The 22423-nt window shown below is 40.7% G+C and overlaps 1 protein-coding gene across 1 annotated transcript; it reads left to right on the top strand.

Moving 5' to 3' along the window:
* The first annotated feature begins 8583 nt into the window (after positions 1 to 8583).
* Positions 8584 to 19178, top strand: LOC145413358 (proton myo-inositol cotransporter-like). Its single transcript, XM_080283036.1, has 12 exons — positions 8584 to 8714; positions 9370 to 9467; positions 10623 to 10751; positions 11775 to 11931; positions 12529 to 12624; positions 12865 to 12976; positions 13919 to 14022; positions 15179 to 15448; positions 15687 to 15795; positions 16093 to 16231; positions 16537 to 16689; positions 18811 to 19178. The coding sequence occupies exons 1-12, from the start codon at positions 8584 to 8586 to the stop codon at positions 18951 to 18953; spliced, it is 1641 nt and encodes a 546-aa protein (XP_080139162.1). The 3' UTR covers positions 18954 to 19178.
* The last annotated feature ends 3245 nt before the right edge of the window (positions 19179 to 22423 follow it).

Raw genomic sequence — 22423 nt, 5'->3', positions numbered from 1 at the left:
CTCTAGGCTTGGGGGGAGGGTGACTCAGTGGTAAAGCACCGGACCTGGGACTGGGGGTTGTGAATTCGAGCCACGCCCGGTAGATGCCATGCTGGGAGGGGTAATGCCCTCCTGTCATCTAGCAGGGCTATATGATTTAATAAGGTCTAGCTCTGGGGAACATTTCCCTTTTCTCACTAGGCTTGGCATCTCTGAATTTAATTAAACAGCATGACTCAGGGACAGTGTTTAGGGTGCGAAGATACAGTAGGCTATCTTATGAATGCCTTATCCGGTCTGGATTAAACTTGGCACCTGTTTTGTGTGGAGATAGGAAAGTGTAAGTCGATTTTGATGCAGACTGACCAAAGATCAAGGTCAGAGTTTAGGCACGGTATCCCTATGTTCTCTGAGCATAATTATTAACGATCTTGTATCCTCACCCGTTACGTACCGTATATTTACTCTCACGTTTATTTACAGAAATTTGTAAAAGGTTGCTACTATATTACCGATTCATTTGTTCAAACACTGCAAAATACTAGTTAGTTATGTTTTTAAAAATCAGTATCTGTTTAGTGGCATCCAATTTCAATCATTCCACTAACAGCTTACATTCGATTAAAAAGCCTAGTCAAACATTGCATTACTGTCTAATCTAACCAGCTACTGTTTGTGGCCTTGATAATGGACAGGGCTTATCTGTTAATCTTGATATTCTAACACTCGAAACATTAATCAGCGTTGTGATTACACGGCAGCGTTGTGGGTGATTGTGCCGTATGTTACTTTGATGTTAGTGCTGATTGCGGTAAGGGTTGACCTACAGTCTTCATATTTCCATCTAGGCTGTTTTTTGAACAGTAAGCCATTGATTATAATTGTTTGTTTGTAGCTGTCGTAGTAGTAGTAGATGTAGAAGTACTACTAGTAGTAAAGTTATAACCCCAGGTCCAACTACAACGTGATACCCAAAGGACTGCAGACTAATTTTGCGCTCCTGCATTCCACCATCCTCCTTTCAGGGGACGGGGAGGGAGGGGTGTAGTTCAAGGGACGTTTTTATAACCGGGCATTAGAGCCACCTGATTTTATCCGTGTCACCACATGAAGGCGTCCCTCTCCAGCACCCGTTCGTTTTTTTTTTTTTCCACGCCCGTAAATGCATGACTGACAAAGAAACCATCCAAGAATTCCGCCAGACTACGAGAAGCAACAGTCAACTCTGCAGTTCAAGTCCCCATGTTTAGTTTTAGGCGTGAACGGGTTGGGGTAAAGAGATCTTGCCTAATAATCACATAATGTTCTGCTTGAGGAAAACCGCTTGTGGTGAAAGGGTAAGTGAAGGTTGTTGCTTACCGCTCTTGTTCGAAAAGTCTTGCCAAAACTGAATTACAATGTCCGGACAAGAATAAAACCGAAATAATATATACATGATGAGAGTGAACAGGTTAATAAAGGCTCTAGCTAATCTCCAGTTTGAAAAGCTTCCCCTAAACCACGAAAAAAAAAGAAAAAAAAAAAAGCGGAAGATGATGATGATGATGATGATGATAAGAGAATGGTACGTACAGGGGTGAAAGGTTTGATGATGAGGTACTACAAGCCATGGTATGTAAGTTAGTGAAACACTTGTTTCCCCACCTGCATTACCAGGCTATCCATCCTGGCTTGGGTTTTTAAGCAATCCATCCCTTAGTCAAATGAATAGGTTAAATTGACGGTTGCTGCAATTCCTCAATGCCTAGAAATGTAACTATGGATTCTTATGGTGGCTGCAGGCATAAACAATGCAAAAACAAATTCCTAAGAGATAGAGAACATAAAGAAATAAACTGCCGCCTCCTTCGCCTCTTCTCCGATTGTAAACAATGAACGACCGATCTCCAGCATTCGAAAGGCATAAAATTATAATAATAATAATCTATTGTCTTGTGTGTCTCTTAAATAGGAAATTAACCAGTAATAAAACCATTGTTTTATCAAATAACAATTCGGGTGACCAATTATCCATAATATCAAAGAGATACCGAAATACAGCATTCGACTTTGTATAAGACAAGATATGGTAAGTAAAGAAAACCATCCCGAACGTAGTTATCAAATTCTTTTAATGATGATTGAGTACATGTTTAGGTAATATATTTGATTATATTACACTATTTATTGTTGTTCAGTATGAGGTTTACTTAAGGTTGAGGAGATTTACCTAACAGGGCCCCGGGGCCCCTTTCTTGCTTGGGGGCCATGCAGTGGACGTACAGTACGTACGTCCGTTGCGGCCTCTTGGGGACGCCCCTGGTTGACCCCCCTACCGCTAACTGGGGAGTGAACCCCTTGATGTAATGAGGCATGTTATTGGATGCAAATTTGAAAGATGCACCTTTAGGTTTTGGTTTCATGTCGATATGACGAATTTGAAAGGAGTTATGGAGAAAAAACTTTTATTTTTTATTTTTTGGGCCTACATGCTCGGCCTTCACCCAATTTTGCCCCAAATTAATCAGGTGATAAGGTCATAGGCCATCATCCCTGTAATTTTAGTCATAATCGCATCAGTAGTTTTCGCGTAAAGTTGTTAACAGACAGACAAACCGACTGAAAACAGTACCGGCCCCCGAGCTCCTCCGGGTCGCGGACATTAGAGAAGAAAGAAAAATGAATGACGTAACCTAGATGTACTGCAGCTCACTGTTGTGCACTGTAGCTCTGAGCTCTCCCGACCTGTTAAGCATCTCTTTCTATTTGTGTGCGTTAAGCTTGCTTCAGCCGGGATTATATGAGCGACGTCTTAGTGGCGTAATAAAGCGAGTGAATTGTAAATTCAATCATAAAACAGCTGAATCCAATGACACTGGGAAGGAAAAAAATAATGAAAAGCATCTATTCGTACGTCTGGCAGTGTTAGGGTTATCCCACGGCAAAGCTGTACACCTGTCTCTAATGTGTAGGGATGGTTTCTAGAACATCTCACCTAAATATTGCCTTGCCTATCCCATCTCGTCGACATAATTGTATAAATGAAATAAATGGGAAATAAACGTGCTACATGCGTATAAAAATGATTAGGGATAACCTCCCTCACATGACAGGCACCGAGGCAAGATGAGAACAAAACAAAGTCAGTGTTGGCTCGAAGGGCGAGGGTGGGTGCAATCGCGATTTGCATGTGTTTTAAAATCTTGCCGTCATCTCTCCTTGCCTGCTTAGTCTGTTGGAGCCGTATCTTATCTTTGAAGAGCAATAGTCTTTAAGGTCCCACCATGAATCGTAGTTGTAGCCAGGCAAATAAATTCAGTGTTGAGCATCAGTTGAAGATCATGTGACTACAACTCAACCTCTGAGTGTGGGAAATTACTCACCTTGTACTTTTGTATGCTCTACTAAGTCCAACACAGCACGATGGAGGCCCACACACCTCTGTTGCTCTCTGGTAAGTGCATAATTTTCGAGAACAAAGAACAGTTACCCTCTTGATATAGGATTGGTTCTAGTAGGAAAAACAGCAAGCATGTAGGGAGATCCCATTCGCTTTCCTTGCCCTTGTCTTTCTGCAGTCAGTTTTAGGGCAGCGAATTAATATTGAGTGTAAATTTGTGCATCTGCTTTTAACTTCTGAAGCACTTGAAGATGGGGCGTGACCTTCGTATATCGTTGCTGTGTTCTGGTTTATGTGGAGGCGTTGTTATTAACCACCAGAATTTAGGTGCATGCATTCCACTGCAGTTTAAAGTTTAACCTCTTGAATCCACTTCTTTTTGTATTTTGTTAACTTCGGACCAGTTTATTCACCTTTGGAATGATATCCATTATATGTTAATGAAGAATCCAACTCATCGTGTACGAAAGTCTGTCTCTTAATGAAGGGAGTTAATAAAGGCAATATGAAACCACTCATGTTCAGCAGTCAACATCATAATGAATGGGTTAATGAAGGTTGTATCAAAACCCTCTTGTTTGAAGTTCTACCGAAGATGGAAGTTAGATGTAACCCCTCCTTTTTTAAAATCCACCTCTACTAAAGGGTTACAGAAGACCAAATTAACCTCGTGTGGTCGAAAATCTCCTAATGAAGATTATTAATGCCGTTCATATCAACCCCGTCCCCCTATCAAAGTTAAATCTACCTCATAGTAAAGGGGATTAAAGAGGGTTCATAATGGCAAGCTCTAACTCTATTCGGAAATCTAAATAAAACGTTTATGAAAAAATGACCCATTGACAGGTGGAGCGAGCACCCAATTTAAGCTTCCTTGTGTGCAGTGCCCATATGGCCAGACAGTCCTCCGCTGACCTTTGGGCGTGCACTACATTGGTGCTGTATTTCACCTCACGTCAGGATAGTTTATTAATCTCATAGAAACCACAGCAGCCAAGAGGTTGAAAAATATCGATTAACGTTTTGGTGGGGAATAAAGAACCACGTACAGTTCATTCCGCTAATACCATCTACAGTACAGTCAGCGATGGTAGGTTAGTATGTATTTTGATTGTTGGAGGAGTGATATAATGGAGTAATATTGGTCGTCTAGTACCGTAGCCTATTATTACTCAGTAGCCTAAATTAGTTTACTAAATGATAGTAAAGTTATTTTTATTACCGGTATTTACTTATCACTATTATCTGTCCAAGTTATCTATCAGTATCTATCAGCCTGTCTATGTATATCATATCCTAGTTTGTATATACGACATATATATATATATATATATATATATATATATATATATATATATATACTGTATATATATATATATATATATATATATATATATATATATATATATATATATATATATATATATATATATATATATACAGTATACCAGGTGTATACTTTTATAGATAGCATGGTCTTGAGATTGATTAAGCAGTTTTGTATGCTAACTGGGTAATTAATTGTATATATTATTGCTTTGAGAGTAAATGCCATTACCTTTTTAAGGATAGTTAAACCCTCTTATATAACTCATGTGCTCTTACACTAGATGATTGTAATGAAATGAGAGAGTCATAGGAGCCAGAGAATGTTAATACTGTCACCATTAAATCTTGCATGGTCGGGATGGTACTAGTATCCTATTCCAGCTAACGCCACAAGAGTTTACTCCACTGACAGTGAGTCATAGGAGCCTGAGAGAGTCAATATCATCATCATCGTCAACGCTTTGCAGTCTCATGTGAACCCCCAGTAGGAATGGCCGAGAGAACTGGTTCTCACTGGTTGCCCGCCTTGTAATTTACCTTGTTCACTGCCATCACCTACGGTATAGGCTATTTAGGTCTCCACATCAGAGGATGGAGGGCTACTGTATTTCCCCCGTTTCGGTTTTCATTCTTCCTAACGCATATTCAGCTTTGTGTTATTCCTTTAGTTCTTCACCAATTCGTTTCATACCTGACACAATTGTTCCTTGGACTATAACTTCAAATACCTTTTCGTTTTGGTAGTTAGCCCAAGTATTTTATAGGGATTTATGGGGTCAAACGTCAAACCTTACAAACACGTAAATTATCCTGTGCTTTGTTTCATCCATTAATCGTCATGGCAGTTGCTGGTTTTGTTCAATATTTTCATCTTCAGACTATTTCATTCAGGTTCGGAGAGATTTTGCTAACTAAAGAGGTTAAATACAGCTGTAATCAAGACCTTCAGTGATATGGGTCTCTCCTAAGCATATTAAAAGCGATTGATAGGTAACAACGATTATTTATGAATATTTTGTCACTGAGCTAAAGTGATCAAAAGCACCGTACAATAATTTGGAGATGTAGGTTTAAGTTGGAGGAAGGTCAGTCTGAAGGTGCAGGACAGGATGATAAGGAGGCGATTTGGTTATGGCCACCCCCTCCGGAATGAGGGCTTCTAGCTACAGATAGACACATAAGTAAATAGATACCGGTAGATAGATAGTGATCCTATCTGTATAGATAGGTAGGTAAGCAAGTAGGTAGCTAGGTAGATGGGTGTATAGATGAGTGATAATTATGGCTATAGATTAATGGGTAGGTGTATATCTGTATCTATCTGTCAGTATATCTACAGTATTTATCCATCATTCTGTCCATCCGTCAGTCTGTCTGTCTGTCTGTCACATAGTTAAACAGATGCTGATCATGGTTGATAATCAGGATATACGGTATCGAGTCAGGTGTGACTATCCAGCTGGCAAGTGGTGAGTCATCCTATCTACAGACGCACACTCGTCCACAGATGTTACCAAGCTTAATATTTCCATAATTCACATGTAATGTCATATCATCCCATCACACAACTGGCACTCCACTCATTTTAAGGCACGATATAATGGAGGGAGCGTAGGTAAGGTGGTGTGAGTAAAGTTGTGTTTAGTGATTCTGCTGGCAGTTAAGTGTGTTTGAGAAGTTGTTAGCAGGACATAATACACACACACACACACACACACACACACACACACACACACACACACACCAGTGTTGTAAGCAAGGTATTAGAAAAACTTATAAGAAAAGCTTGGGTAAATCATCTAGAAGAACACAGTATGATAACAGAAAGACAGTTTGGTTTCAGAAAAGGAAAATCATGTGTTACTAATCTGTTGAGCTACTATGACAGAGTAACAAACACAATACAGGAAAGGGAAGGATGGGTGGACAGTATCTATTTAGATTTCAAGAAAGCTTTTGACACAGTACCACACCAAAGACTTTTATGGAAGCTGTACCATCAAGGAGGGCAAACTGTTTTGTTGGATGCAAGACTTTCTCATAAAAAGAGAAATGAGGACAGTACTAAGAGGAAACTACTCATCATGGAAAGAAGTGACTAGTGGAGTACCACAGGGTTCGGTGCTGGCACCAATCATGTTTCTAGTGTACATAAATGATATAAACAGTTACACTGGAAATGAGAGCTATCTGAATATGTTTGCAGATGATGCAAAAATACAAAGGAGAATTACTAGCACAGACTCTTGTAGGGAGCTACAAGAAGAATTAAATAAACTTCATGAATGGAGTAGTACATGGCAAATGGAATTCAATGTGGACAAGTGTCATGTAATCAAGTTTGGTAAAAGTGGAAAAAGACCTGATTGGGATTATAAGTTAGGAAATAAAACCCTATACACATCAGAAAGAGAGAAAGACCTAGGTGTGATTATCAATAACAGACTATCTCCGGCTGACCACATCAGCGAGAAGGTACGGAACATGTATACACTGCTTGCAAATATGAGAATAGCATTCACATACATAAATGAAGACATGCTAAGAAGGATAATAACATCATTCATTAGACCAACCCTGGAATATGCATCAATAGTCTGGAGTCCTCATCTCAAAAAGCATATGGACAAGATTGAAAAAGTTCAAAGGGCCGCTACAAGATGGATACCAAGCTTAAGGGACCTAAGCTACGAAGAAAGACTAAATAAACTGAATCTACCAACACTACAGGAGAGAAGGAAAAGAGGTGACATGATAATGCTATATAAGTGCATATCAGGAAAGGAGAAAATAGACATAAATGATTACTTAACATATGGAGAAGCATCAGCAAGAGGACACTGCAAAAAACTGCATAAGAAGAGAGGTGATAAAGACGTAAGGAAATTCAGTTTCCCAAACAGAGCAATTGATCAATGGAATGCACTACCAAATGAAATAGTGTGTGCCAAAACAATTCACAAATTTAAGGATATGTACGATAAATATGGTCTAAGACACGGGACAATACGAGCTTGACTCATTCCTGTAAAGATACAATTAGGTAAGAACAATTAGGTAAGAACACACACTTTACCGCGTCAATTACAGGTTCCCCCCCCCTCTCTCTCTCTCACATACACACACACACACACACACACACACAGTTTACCGCTTCCGTCATCACCACCACACATTTTACCTCCATAGTTAATACTTTAAGAGATTTTTCAGCCGATCTCGTATGACATGAAATTTGAAAGAATAGCCACACCTACAGGACTTTGGGTAAACTCCGTAACCTCTAAGATGAGTGTGCAATAATACGGTAAACTTTTGGGTATTTTAATTTTCTTATGTACCGGCTCATTTCTTATGTACCGGCATTGGTAATTCTACCCCTTCTGTTTTTTTTTTTTTTTTTTCACCTGTTTAAGGATCCTACCTCTTTCCGTGTTTAGGTGTGAAAAGGAAACCAGATGATGAGGAGGAGAAGGAGGAGGATAATTGTACATTTTCATTCTTAGATTATGGATTCTACCTCACCCCGTCTTTAGGTGGGAAGAAGGGTTCAAGATGATGATCATAATGACGACTAGGTATAATGTTGTGATAATTACTAGCTTATTATATATTATTCCTACTTCTGTTACCAGATTGACCCTGCTCTCATCGGTTGAGGAGGATCACTATCTCCTTTTTCTTCGCAGTTTATCTATTGTATGTGTCTGCTTCATTAGCATTTTCTTGCACGTTATTTATGCAGTTTATGTTAATAAAAAATGTTAAAGTGTTACCGGAATTTAAAGAAAAAATAATAAAGGAAGAGGTGCTAGAAAGCCTAGTAAACCAACGAGAATATGTTCCATTGCCTTGGATATGTACAATGTGCTCTGCTTGATGTTGCAGAAGGCGTGATGGGTGGCGAGGGTGTTGGTGGTGGTAAGCTGCCTCTGGCTGTGTATCTGATGACGGGGTTCAGTGCCATCGGTGGGTTCCTTTTCGGATATGACACTGGTGTTGTCTCGGGTGCCATGATTCTCGTAAGGTGAGCCACATTCTTATCCTTGTTTTCTGTCTGTCTGTCCGTCTGTACCCAAGTACTGTACCTTAATTCCGGAAGGGGTGGCCACAAACAAATTGCCTGCATGTCACCCCGTCTGCCATCAGGCGGGCCTCCGATCAGTTCACACCACTCATTTAGATACTGTACCTGACCAGCCCATCCCTGTTGCTCGTTATTGTATTACACTTCCTTTGTGTGTGCTGATGTTAAATGCCAAATTGGTTTAATACCCTCGGCAACAGGACATCAATTTTATATTGTTCTTAATGCTACCAATTGATTATATGTTACAAGTCCTATGCAGCCAAAGAGTTAACATACGTTACCCTGTATTCTGGTACTGTACTGTAAGCCCAGTACAGTCTTGCTTTTTTTTATCATAAAATATCACGTATGTAACCCCTTACCAATTGATTATGTTACAAGTCCTGTGCAGCCAAAGAGTTAATATACGGTACCCAGTATTCTGGTACTGTACTGTAAGCCTAGTACATTCTTGCTTTTTTATTATAAAAGATTATGTATGTAGCCCCTTTCCTTGAGGATGTGTGACCAGAGACCCTTTCCTTGAGGATGTGTGACCAGACATATATCACTAATGTACCATCCTTCATTTTGTGTGCGCGTGTGTGACCAGGGAACAGTTTGAACTGAATACGGTGTGGCACGAGGTGATAGTGTCAGCCACCATCGCAGCCGCATGGTTAGCAGCTCTCATTGCTGGGCCTGCCTCAGGTTAGTTATGGCCCATGGGCTTCTTCCTTTGGTGACTGTGTGTGTGTGTGTGTGAGAGAGAGAGAGAGAGAGAGAGCCTACTGTACCTCCTTTCATTAGATCGGATTATATATGATGATGTGATGATTATTAATGAGGAGGGAAAAAAGGAGGTTCTGCGTGGAGGTCTGGGGATAGGGGATTGAGTGGGGAAATGGCTGAAGATTGTGGCACATGGAAAGCTGCTGTTGGTTGAAAAGGCCTGTATGCTAGCATGGTCAGTGGACTGTAAACCTAGCATAATGTAATGTGATGTAGTACTGTATTGTGATGATCTATCTATCTACAGTATAGCCAGATGCCATAATCCCGTAAGGAGTGGCCATTTGTCTTTGAGTCAGTGGTTTTACAAGGAGGGGCACTAACCCTCCACCAACCCACATGTTGACACATAGGGAACTTGTATGGTTTGGTTATATTATTGCCACCCAGTGCTGAAAAATGGTTTCCTGGCTTACAGGAAACCATTAGACTTGTCATGCAATGTAAAGCCACCAGTAGAGGAAAGAAGAGTAATAAAAAGCGACAGAAAAGATGGGAGAAACTGGAAGAGAGAAGGGCAGACACAGAAAAAAAGAGTGATAAAGGTGAAGGAGACAAGTAGGCAACACTACATTATGATGATAATACTTATCATCATGATCATCATGATCATCATCTAATCCTGTGTTGCCCTATGAGGAGTGTAGAAGTCTGGGGCTAGGCAAGTTGGTCCTGACTTTTAAGATGAGAGTGACCAGCCTCACTCATCCCTGAGTGGCATCATGTGAGCAATAAACCCCAACCACTCCTTGGATATAAACCAGCACTGGCTCAGTCCGATTGGAGCGCCTTAATTACTCACTAAACCATCAGGCGCCATAATTTGGTTACAGTGTATATGGTTACCACTCAGCATAGTAAATGGTTTCCTGGTGTGCAGGAAACCGTTTGGCTTGTCATTTAGGGTAAAGTCACCCATAGGCCAAAGGGAGAGGGAAGTTCGAAGGAAAAAAAAGACAGGAGAGGAAGGAAGGAAGAGAGGGAAGGGTAGTCACCCAAGAGCAGCACTACATATAGAGTGGATGGTGATTGCCCCCACCTACCACTATTGATAGTTATTATTCATGTGTTCAGACAGGTTTGGTCGACGTGGTGTGATCCTGTGTGCCAGCCTAGTGTTCACAGTGGGAGCAGTGGTGATGGGTGCTGCACCGGAGAAGATCACACTTCTTGTTGGTCGCACCATTGTTGGTATTGGTATCGGTGAGTACTGACAGAGTAATTACTATATTGTATTTGTCAGAGATGTGTTCTACCAAAAGCATATACTGCACAGACTCTGATGTACACAGATGTAATCAATACAGCACAGGCTTTCCCATGCATCACTTTGTACAGACACTCCTCCTCCATTTGTACTTGGCCAACCAACGTAGGGAAGGGTTATTTCCAGTTATCAGCATAGGCTGTATTGTAATGGAACTGTAACCCTTTTATGATTGGAACAGTTCATATATCCCATTCCAGCTAACATCATATAGTTTTATTTAGCTGAAAGTACATCGTATGTGCCTGAGAGAGTTAATAAGCAATTTTTTTCTCATTTACTATGGACTCAATTTAGGCGATCCCCAGTTCATGCAAGGATTGTGCAGGCAGTAGAGTACTTAAATAAGAAATTATGCATGTCTGTTATGAATCTGGTTGCAGGCTCCTTAATTTGGATCGGGCACCACAGGATTGGATGATTGATGAATGGTGATAGAGGGATGACTGATGAATGGTGTGCTATACTCAGTTTCACCAAGTTTGGCACCATCAGCAATCTCATCAATGTCTGAAGTGTTGATGTAAATCCTTTGCACTAGGTGAACCTCTATAATTATATTACCCTGAGAACAAATAGGCAATACAAAAAGGTATATCCAGTACTGAGGACCTTTATCAATGTTACAGGTGTTGACGACATCAATGATATGGTGCCAGACCTGGGGAAATGGAGTATAGGTGGATGTGATGATTGATGGATGATGATGAATGGTTGGATGGATGGTGGATGATGGCTGCTGCTGATGATGGATGGTGATATCACTGACAAGTTTGCATTGAAGTCCATCCCTGTGTACATGAGTGATGGTGTATGGAGGGATGGATAGGTAGATGATGTGTTGATAGATGGATGTATGAATAGATGGATGGATCCTGGATAGACAGATGCTGATGATGATGCTGATGATGATGATAAATGGTTGGTTGATTATGGCTGCGTGGTGATATCATTGGCAGGTTTTGCATCAATGTCAGTGCCTGTGTACCTGAGTGAGGCAGCACCAGCATACCTGCGAGGCCGCCTCACTGTCACCAACACTCTCTTCATTACTGGAGGGCAGACCATCTCAGCCATTGTGTGTGGTTTATTCTCAACTGTGCCGCAGGGGTGGAGGTTGGTTCTTCCTCTTAGTTTGTTATGTTTTCAGTTTTATGGCTTGAATTAGTTTTACTACGGATATCAGTTTTATTAAGTGGTAGGTGGGGAACCCACCAGGCACTTACTTGCTGAAGGGCTGTCTTCAGGTGACTCAACACTGAATGATAAACCATAAGCTATCATATAACCTAAAAAGCCATTTAGTACATAGGATGGTAGTTGTATGACTCAAGTCTTAGTGGGCAAAGGCATTTCAACCCGATGTGGCTTATAAGTGTTTACATCCATCAAATAATTGGGGTTTATTGCTTACATAATGCTGCTCCTTGTTAGTGACTGGTCACCCATACCTTAAATGCCAGGACTACATGGCATAGCCCTAGGCCCCAGTGATGTAGTAAAGGATTGGGGGATGGATAGATGGGTGGATAATTTGTTATGTGACTAGTTCAGTTTTTGTTAACCCCTTCATTTTGAGAAGCCTTCCCCAAAACTGAATATATTTACAGCATGTAGTAATAGCAGGAATAATAAGCATGAATATCATCTTAATGCAAAGGTTAAAATCTGCAGTATGTATTTTGTGTTCCTATTCTCATCTTCCTACCACAGATACATGTTGGGGTTCGCAGGTATTCCATCAATTGTACAGATGGCTGGCTTCTCCTTCATGCCTGAGAGTCCTCGCTGGTTGGTGGCTCAGGGCAGGTATTGTAGTGTTCCTGATGGTTGTTACATTATGACAGACAATATTTGTAATGATTTTGTTTAACTCATTTATGTTTTTTCTCTTTTTCTTGTTTCTGGATCATAGTCACCCCATCTTTAAGTAGGAAAAATGGTCATAGTGATGATGATGATGATGATGATGATGAATTAGGATGTTATTAATGACGATGATGATGATGAGGATGAAGATGTTAATGATGATGATGGTATTTTGTGCAGGATTCCTGAGGCTTATGCTGTGTTAAAAAAGATTCGAGCTGAGGGTAGTGACGTGGAAGCTGAACTGGAGGTGATGAAGACTGCTGTCTCTGAGGATAATAAGAATACTTCGGTATGTTGCAGTCCTTCTCTTCATCCATCCATCTCTGTGTTTGTGTGTCCATCCATCCATCCATCCATTATCCAGTCTTGTGTTGTCCCATCAGAATTGTAGAGTTTGTCAGATGGGAAATTTTGAAGACATGTATAGGTATATTGATGTATGTAATGATGAATGATGATGCAGTATCTATGTTATATCTACGTCAGCCTAACTTACATGAATGTTGAAGGTGTTGGAGACAGTAATGTAGTCCTTGTTGCAATTCAGGGACATATTCTGGTACATTCAACTTGGAGGAAACTGGGAAATGAACCATATAGGTAGATATGGAACTTTAATAGGAAATTTTCACTTATTTACGGTGATCAGATGACATTTTTATTTTTTTCAAATTCTTGCTCATATCAGATGGTACAATATTTAGTTTTTGACGGGCCTCAGCTTAATAAAGGCTATATCTGACTGCTTCAGTGTGAAATATCACTCATAAGCTGAGTAAAATAATCTACAGATAGCTGTTGTGGTAGGTGGTGGCAACCATCATCCACTCACTCATTGTAGTGCTGCTTACTTCTTCCTTCACCTTTATCATTCTTTTTATGTGCCTGCCCTTCTCTTTTCCTATTTCTCCCATCTTTCTTGTCACTTTTTATTACTCTTCTTTCCTTTTCAGGTGGCTTTACATTGAGTGAGGCCTAACAGTTTCCACCCACATGGGTTCCCTACGTATTAACGAGTGGGTTGGCAGAGGGCTAGTGCCCCTTCCTGTAAAACAACTAACTCAGAGCCAAATTGCCACCCCTTATGGGATTATGGTGTTTGGCTGTAGATAGACAGATAGATAGCAGTAATAGAATTTTAAAATATGTTATTGACGGGGTTAATAGCAAAAAAGAATGTCTATATTCATTATGATGAGGACATACCATATCATAATGTTCCTTGGTGCAGGTTGGCCTTATGAGCATCCTAAGATCACGACCGGTTCGCCGTGCCCTCCTGCTGGGGTGTCTCCTGCAGCTCTTCCAACAAATCTCAGGCATCAACACAGTCATGTAGGTCTTACCTTACCCCAGTATTGGGGAGGAATGCCTTCATGTTGAGACACCATAACATGATGGTTCCACTGGTGGGGTATACAAGTGTCCTGCAACTGCTTCCCTGTCCCCTGAAAGGAGGATGGTGAACAGTAGAAGGGCCTCTTAATCATGCAAGCTACTGGGTTTATATTCAGTTGAGCTTGGTGTTACAGCTTCCACTGCTGCTGCTTTTGCGTCTTACTTAACTTTTCACGCAGATGACATATTTAAAAATTTCATTCATGCCACCTGTTTGTGATTTTATTCAGCATAGTAGTCAACCCAGGCAGTGAAAGGGGTTAAATGAATGCTACAGCAAATCTCATAGGTTGATAAGTTACTCCAGAGCTGAATAAAATAATCTGGTACAGTAGTATAAAGATAAGAATATATGTCATCAAAGTGAAGAGAAGAGGTTAATTTTGTTAAAGCCAGCTTGTGCCACATCATTCCTGGCATCTTTCTTGATAAATATTTAATTGAACAGAGGAAATTTCAGAGGGTAATAAGGTGGCTTGGACTGATATGTGATTCACACAACGGAGAAGGGGATGAACAGAAGAGGTGTTTCTTTCCAAGTAATGTAACCCATTAGTGAGCAAAGCCCTCATTCATCTGAATGAATTCATGGACAGTAACCAGAATAAAATACCTAAGTGACGTCCTGCCCTGTATAAAAACAAATTAGACTCAGTATGTCAATAGAGTATATGTGTTTTATTGTTCTTGTACAATTGCTCCAAAAAGAATGAGTGCACACATCAAGTAGGACAGTCTGACATCATAGGTGATGGCTGTTGCAAAATCCCAGTGATTCCACTCCATGGTGGTAGGCATGCTTGTGATGTTTCCGATGCTGTTGCAAAATCCCAGTGATTCCACTCCATGGTGGTAGGCATGCTTGTGATGTTTCCGAGTCCATATGATTATTATGTAAAAGATGATACTGTAATATTTTAATTGTCTTGGGACATCATGGTCTTTATGGATCATTTAGGATATCATTACTTCAGTTCTGCTTAGTACATTTTGGAGTGAGTTACAGGCTTTTTTTTTTTTAATGGGAATGAATACATATACATATACTTTATACTATAAAGAATAACACTGGCTGTATCTCACCAACCTGCAGGTATTACAGTGCCTCAATTATCTCAATGGCGGGAGTGACTGACGACTCACTAGCCATCTGGTTAGCAGCAGCCACTGCTTCCATGAATTTTCTAGGAACTATAATTGGCCTCTGGTTGGTAGAGCGTGTGGGGCGTCGGCCGCTTACTCTGGGCTCACTTGCTGGCACCACAGCGTCGCTCTTCATGCTGGCGTTCACTTTCCAGATGGCCTATATTCACAGCCCCACAGTCACCAACCCTGAACCTACTAAGCTGTGCAATGCAGATGAGTGAGTTTTTCCTTGTTCTATATAGTACAGTAAGTCCTTGTTATAGGATAGTGAAGTGTTTCAGAATGCCACAACTTTTCCATACATTTGATATTGTAAACTAGCTAGGTAAGATTAGCAAGTTGGCATTATAGAAGACAACCCAGTTACGAGTTCCAAAGGTTTACCCTGTATCATTTTCTAGTTTTATAATTTTTTTCATTTTTTATCCCTGACATTTGCATTTGGTGTGTGTCAGTTGTGGGGTGTGCACCAGTCGATTGGATTGTGGATTCTGCTTCATGGGCGATATTGAAAATCCCTACAATTCCTCATGTCTTCCATCCAACCACAATGAGTTTGATGAGGTATGTATTATTGGTTTAGATCCTTAAGAGGAGACAGGAGAAGTTTTTATCAATTAATGTACCACGAGTGTACAGTCAGTCCACACTTAACATCAGGAATGTGTGTTGGTAAATTGCTACTTGAAATGACACAACTGTAAGTGAAAAATGCTTGTGGTTCATAACTGGGGGATTGGAAGCACATAAGACACTGAAGTCTGACTTCAAAGCAACTTATGATGAATCACAAGCAACTTTAAATGGAGAAAAGATGTAAACTCGCTACCAACTTTTCTTCCTTTCATGTGTTGTGTATAGTCGAGCCTGTCTGGGTTTTGTGAGAACTCGTCCCTCCTTGACGCTGGTACTGTAACCTTTGCTTACGACTGGTGTCCATACAAATACGCTTGGCTCAGCATCGTTGGCCTTGCCCTCTACCTTCTCTTCTTCTCTCCAGGTTGGTCAGTAATATTTCAGGAAAATGTAAATGTACAGTGATGGTGAAGAGGAATGCCTTCTCACAATGGCACAGTTATAACAGGGCATCTTCACAGCCTGGTTATACAGACCATTTCCACATATGCCAAATTTGACTCGTATTGGATCAGGCATACATGAAATATATTGTAAACAAATATACACACACAAAGAAATGGACTTGATTGCAATACAGACACCTCTGATGTTACTAATAAAGAAAAGGTGACATAATGATGACTTACTGTATGGACTCAAGGGTTAAGTTTGCCTTTTCCACATCAGGTATGGGCCCAATGCCTTGGACTATCAATAGTGAAATATATCCAGGTTGGGCCAGAGCCACCTGTACCTCCATAACCACTGCCGTTAACTGGGCGGCCAATCTCCTCGTCACCCTCACCTTCCTCACACTCACTGAAGTCCTCCTCAAACATGGTGAGTCCAGTTGAAGGTACCCTGTATGTTTTATTTTGTTGATATCAATATTTCTCTTTTCCTCTTACCCGATGTAGTGCAGCTTTGGGTGTCTGCCCTTTCCTTCTTCCATCCCTTCTCTTCTGTCTTTCTTTCCTTCACTCTTTCCTCTTTCTTCTGCTTACAAGTGACTTTACATTCCCACTTCTGTCTTCATTTCTTCATTCCCTCCTCTTCCTTCTGCCTATGGGTAACTCTTCACTGAGTGACAAGCCAAATAGTTTCCTGTACACCAGGAAACCATTTAATACACTGGGTGGTAACCATATAACCAAATTATGGTGCCTGGGGGTTTAGTGGGTAATTAAGGTGCTCAGTTGGATTGAGCCTGTGTAGGTTTATATCCAAGGGGTATTTGGGGTTTTGTGGTAGGTGGGGGCGCTCACCATCCACTCACTTGATGTAGTGCTGCTCTCGGGTGTCTGCCCTTTCCTCTCCTCCATCCTTCTTTCCATCCATCCTCTTCTGTCTTTCTTTCCTTCATTCTTTCCTCTTTCTTCTGCTTGCGGGTGACTTTGCATTCCCTCTTGAGTCTTTCTTTCCTTCATTCTTTCCTCTTCCTTCTGCCTATGGGTGACTCTACACTGAGTGACAAGCCAAATGGTTTCCTGTACACCAGGAAACCATTTCCTATGCTGGGTGGTAACCATATAACCAAATTTTGGCGCTTGGTGGTTTAGTGGGTAATAACCGTGATCCAATAGGATTGAGCCGGTGAAGGTTTATATCCAAGGGATGGTTGGGGTTTATTGCTCACGTAATGCCACTCAGGGATGAGTGAGGCTGGTCACTCTCATCTTAAATGCCAGGACCAACTCGCCTAGCCCCGGGCTCCTATGCTCCTCATGGGGCAACGTAGGATTAGATGATGGATGGATGGTTGGGGTTTATTGCTCATGTAATGCCACTCACGGATGAGTGAGGCTGGTCACTCTCATCTTTAATGTCAGGACCAACTTGCCTAGCCTTGGGTTCCTTCGCTCTTCATGGAGCGACATAGGATTGGATGATGGATGGATGGACTTATGTGACTTAAAGATCTGTTAATTCCGTAGTTAACTTTCCATATTTTTTTTTTACTGTATACAGTATCATATGGATTGTACATGTTATATACTGCTAATTATATTTTTAATATACTGTATATTAATTTTCAGTCCTCAGGTTTGATAGATATTTTGGAGTTCTAGCAACAGCATGGTTTAATGCTTTAATTGTATGCCTATGGGAGTTTCAGAGAAGAGCAAGTTCATGTGGTGTCACTTATATAATCAAGCAGCTGTGCTGCCTAACTTTATAAATGTCCTTCAACTCCCTCCCTATCCTCTGATAGTGGGTTGGTGGACTGTAGGAATAGGATAATTTCTGCCTCCCATTCACCCAGTTCATTCATTCATTCATTCATCATTCATCATCCAATCCTACATTGCCTCATGAGGAGTGTAGGAGCCCAGGGCTGGGCAAGTTGGTCCTGACATTTAAGACGAGAGTGACCAGCCTCACTCATCCCTGAGTGGCATTACGTGAGCAATAAACCCCAACCATCCCTTGGATATAAACCTTCACCGGCTCAATCCGATTGGAGCTCTGTAATTACCTACTAAACCACCAGGCGCCAAAATTTGGTTATATGGTTACCACCCAGCGTAGTAAATGGTTTCCTGGTATACAGGAAACCATTTGGCTTCTCACTCAATGTAGAGTCACCCACAGGCAGAGGGAAGAGGAAAGAATGAAGGAAAGAAAGACAGAAGAGGGAGTGTAAAGTCGCCCGTAGGCAGAAGGACTAGGAAAGAATGAAGGAAAGAAAGACAGAAGAGGATGGAAGGAAATAAGGACGGAGGAGAGGAAAAGGCAAACACCCGAGAGCAGCACTACATCAAGTGAGTGGACGGTGAGCGCCCCCACCTCATGTCCAGATAAACATGGGATCAGAACAGCAATAGTGAGGCATAGTAGTATACTGTAGTGTAAGGTAAGATGTTTACTGTATTTTTATTGTGGATTTTTACAACACTATATATACAGTATATATAATAATATCCATTTTTTCTATGTCTGTGTTCATATATGTATGTACAGGAGCATTCTACCTGTTCATGGGTCTTGCTGGGGTGGGATGTGTGGTGTTCTTCTTCCTGCTGCCTGAGACTCGTGGTGTGCCCCTTGAGGAAATGGAGGCAGTCTTCTCTGCGTCCATCCTCACCAGGATTTGGAGACGATGACCCACCTTCATCCTAAATGGTTTCAGTCGTGAGTGGTCAGAGCTGCATGCACTTCTCAGCACAGGAATGAAGTTTATTATTGTATTAACATGCTTTGCTCTGAGAGACACACTTCTTGATTCACCAAAAATTTCAGGCAGTTTTTTTTCTTTTTTCCATTGCAGTATGTTTTACCTTCAAGTCCAGTGTAAACTGTCTGGCATCTTGCCTGTTTAGCTTTAGACAATAAGCTCTCATTATCAACAGAATATTGTTTATTTTAAACCCACCATAAAATGCAGAAAATTTGTTGAATATAGCTTCATTCTTGTCTTGACACTTCCATTTTTAGTATGACACAGTTATAAATAGCCACTTAAGGAGGGACTTTTCAGACTGGAGGGGTTGGTTATAGCCTTTAATAACCTCTTCACGATGGCAGATTATCCTAAGCTGAGTCAGCTTTCTTAAGTTAGCAAGAATAAACTGTAAAAGAATGCCAGCTCATTGAAGAGGATAGGCCCACCATGAATTCCAAAAAAAAACTTGCCACATAAAATTGTATTCTTCTTGGAAGTCATCCATTTTTAGTGTTCAAGCTATAAGATTTTTTTTTTCCCCTATTAACCCCTATCAAAATTTGCAGAAAAATGCCCAAGTATAGTTCCATTTTTAGCTGTAAAGCTAAATTGCCAGTCTCTCCCGGTATATGTTGCTAATTACTGTACTGTACATTAATTCCTTGTTATATATTGCCATTTTTACTTTTATTTATACATGTAGGCCTATATTTATTTTTTGTATTTAAGTTTATGATCAGTTGCAAAAAATTGCCTGTTAAAGTTCCATTGCTATTTATAATTGATTTATCTGTTTCCCCCGTTTTACATTACTGAGCTGGTTGGATGACAAAAGCTGTGATATCTCTGACTCATTATGAGGGCTGCATAATATTTGGACTTTAACACTATACAGTGATATATTGTAGTCCATTCTGCATTAGAATTACATTCAGCCACTAATGTACTTACACTCCTCCACACCTGCCCATGCACCCTCACTCTAACTCCATCACCTGCAGCCATAGTCCATTCTAAATTATGGTTACAGGTGATGTAGTTGTTTTTGTTAAGTAACCCTGGTCTGTGTCTTGTCAAGTAGACCCATCAACTGCAGGGAAACAATTGCTCATGCATACCCATCCTGTGCAGTGAACTGATGTTCAATTGCATTAGATAGTGCCTCGCCCCAGTGAGACATGAGGACGTGTGTGAAGGTTTATTTCCCAGACGAATGCCGATTTGCATCATCACCTACTTAACAGGGGCACCATAATAGGCTCCACTTAACCCAGTTATTTGTGTATATGGTTATCATCCAGTGTTGTACTTGGTGTTCTACTTTACAGGAAACAATTAGGCATGTCACTTAATGTAGAGCCATCTGAAGTAGAAAGAATATTAAGAAAAAGTGACAAAGGATTTTAGAAACAGGAAGAGAGATCATGCACAGAAAAGAGCAGTGAAGGTGATGGAGTGAGGGAGTATGGGCAAATGTGGAAGGGTGTGAGTTGTGGTCAAGTATGATTATACTGTATTTTGGCATGGAGCACAGTTGAGTTCTTGCACTCCCTTATGAGGAATCAAAACAGTAAACCAGTCCCTGCCAGCCAGCAGGAAGCAGTAGTTTATATACAGATGTGGTTTGAATAATTTTGTAATGCACTAATGTGAGGATGCTGACATACATATTGAGAATATATTTTATATACCAGACCATTGTGATAGAACTTTGATCGTCTTAGTTGCCGAAGAGCTCAGTAATATTTTCTTGTTGCATTCCATAACATACCTCAATACAGTATAGTCTGTGTATTATTCAGCAAAGATTCATTATATATAGATAGATTTTTAATTGAGTTGTGGGTGATATTTACCATATTTTAAACAGGCCCAATAATATGACCAAGTAGAAAATGATTTAAGAAAATTAAAGATGAAGTTCTGTAGATAAGGATAGTGCTCACCATCTTATCCAAATACAGTACTGTATCTGGTAGACTAAGTTACCGCTAGTCTGTCAGTTGCATAAAAAAGCATTCTTTCTTAAATAGGTACACTATCTATCTATCTATTGCCAGATGCCATAATCCTGTAAGGGGTGGCCATTTGACTTTGAGTTATTTGTTTCATGGGGAGGGGCACTAACCCTTCACCAACCCACTTGTTGATATTAAGGGAGCACGTATGGTTTGGTTATATGGTTACCACCCAGCATTTTAAATGGTTTCTTGGCTTACAGGAAACCATTTGGCATGTCACTCAATGTAAAGCCACCTGTAAAGGAAAGAAAATCAGTAAGAAGTGACAGGAAAGATGGGAGAAATAGGACGAGAGGAGGGCAGGCACAGAAAAGGAATGATAAAGGCTAAGGAAGAAGTAGGCAGCACTACATCAAGTGAATGGATGATGGTCGCCACCACCTACCACCAATAGGTACACTGCAGTATTATAAAATGTGCTATATTTAGCAATATTTTACTCTTATCAAGTCAGTAGGCTGTGATGTCCCTTTTCAGGATATTTTAATATTGTTTCAGGTATTGGTTTTAAGTGATTGTTGTATGTATCCAAATAAATGATATTTCAGTTTAACTGTCTTTATGCGTAGTTATTGTAATGGGGTCCATAAAAGCCTATGTTGCTTAGAGGCAAAGCGGGATCCTCTCTTTGGCTCAGCGGTAACGTGCACGCGTATGAAGCGCGAAGGCCTGAGATCGAATCTCGGTCAGACCAGAGTGAGTAATTTGTTAAGTTTCATTCCGGTCATCATATTGGTTGGCAGTGGTGTGGGATGTGAGGCAGGGCTTAGAGGGCAATGATCTTGTTGTTGACAGTGTCTTAGGTCATACATCCCAGGGGTTAGCTGTCCGGTGTGGTCCGCAGTGCCCCCTATGGTGGCCTCCAATGAGCTATGTTACCTCGTGTGTTCGAAACTGACCAAATTATTCACCAAGGGGAGAAAAGAGTGATGTAATGGGGTCTGTAAAAGCCTGCATTTCTTAGAGGCAAAGCAGGGATCTTCTCTTTGGCTCAGTGGTAATGTGCACATGTATGAAATGTGAGGGCCTGAGATCGAATCTCGATCAGACCAGAGTGATTAATTTGTTAAGTTTCATTCCGGTCATTACATTATGACTGCTTTGTGTCTTGCATTACACAGTGCTGTTTTTTACTGCACATCCTGTTTATAGATCTTGGTACAGTATGTTAGCCCCTTAATTGCGGGGCGTCACTTTCGTGACGCTTGGGAGCAAGGGATCATACCACGGGGCGTCGCTTTTGTGATTCTGTGTTATTTTGAATTCACCTGGGCTTCCAAGTGGGGGCTTGTATCATCTATCAGTACTGCCAATGTCCAACACTAGTCAGCACTCCTAATCTCATCTGTACTCCCATCCATTGTTGACAATTTAGCCATTTCTCCCCGTT

This window comes from Coenobita brevimanus, chromosome 96, assembly GCF_032717465.1.
Source record: "Coenobita brevimanus isolate Jiangsu-jjx chromosome 96, ASM3271746v2, whole genome shotgun sequence".
Taxonomy (NCBI): Eukaryota; Metazoa; Arthropoda; class Malacostraca; order Decapoda; family Coenobitidae; genus Coenobita; species Coenobita brevimanus.
The sequence above is the reverse complement of the archived record's forward strand: the minus strand, read 5'-3'. Positions and strand labels throughout refer to the sequence as shown.

What these genes read in the sequence shown, in the direction of transcription:
- LOC145413358 (XM_080283036.1), top strand. Translation starts at nt 8,584, where the DNA reads ATGGGTGGCGAGGGTGTTGGTGGTGGTAAGCTGCCTCTGGCTGTGTAT. An exon ending in CATTGCTGGGCCTGCCTCAG is followed by an intron (nt 9,468 to 10,622) that starts GTTAGTTATGGC and finishes TCATGTGTTCAG; the next exon opens with ACAGGTTTGGTCGACGTGGT. An exon ending in ACCACAATGAGTTTGATGAG is followed by an intron (nt 15,796 to 16,092) that starts GTATGTATTATT and finishes TGTTGTGTATAG; the next exon opens with TCGAGCCTGTCTGGGTTTTG.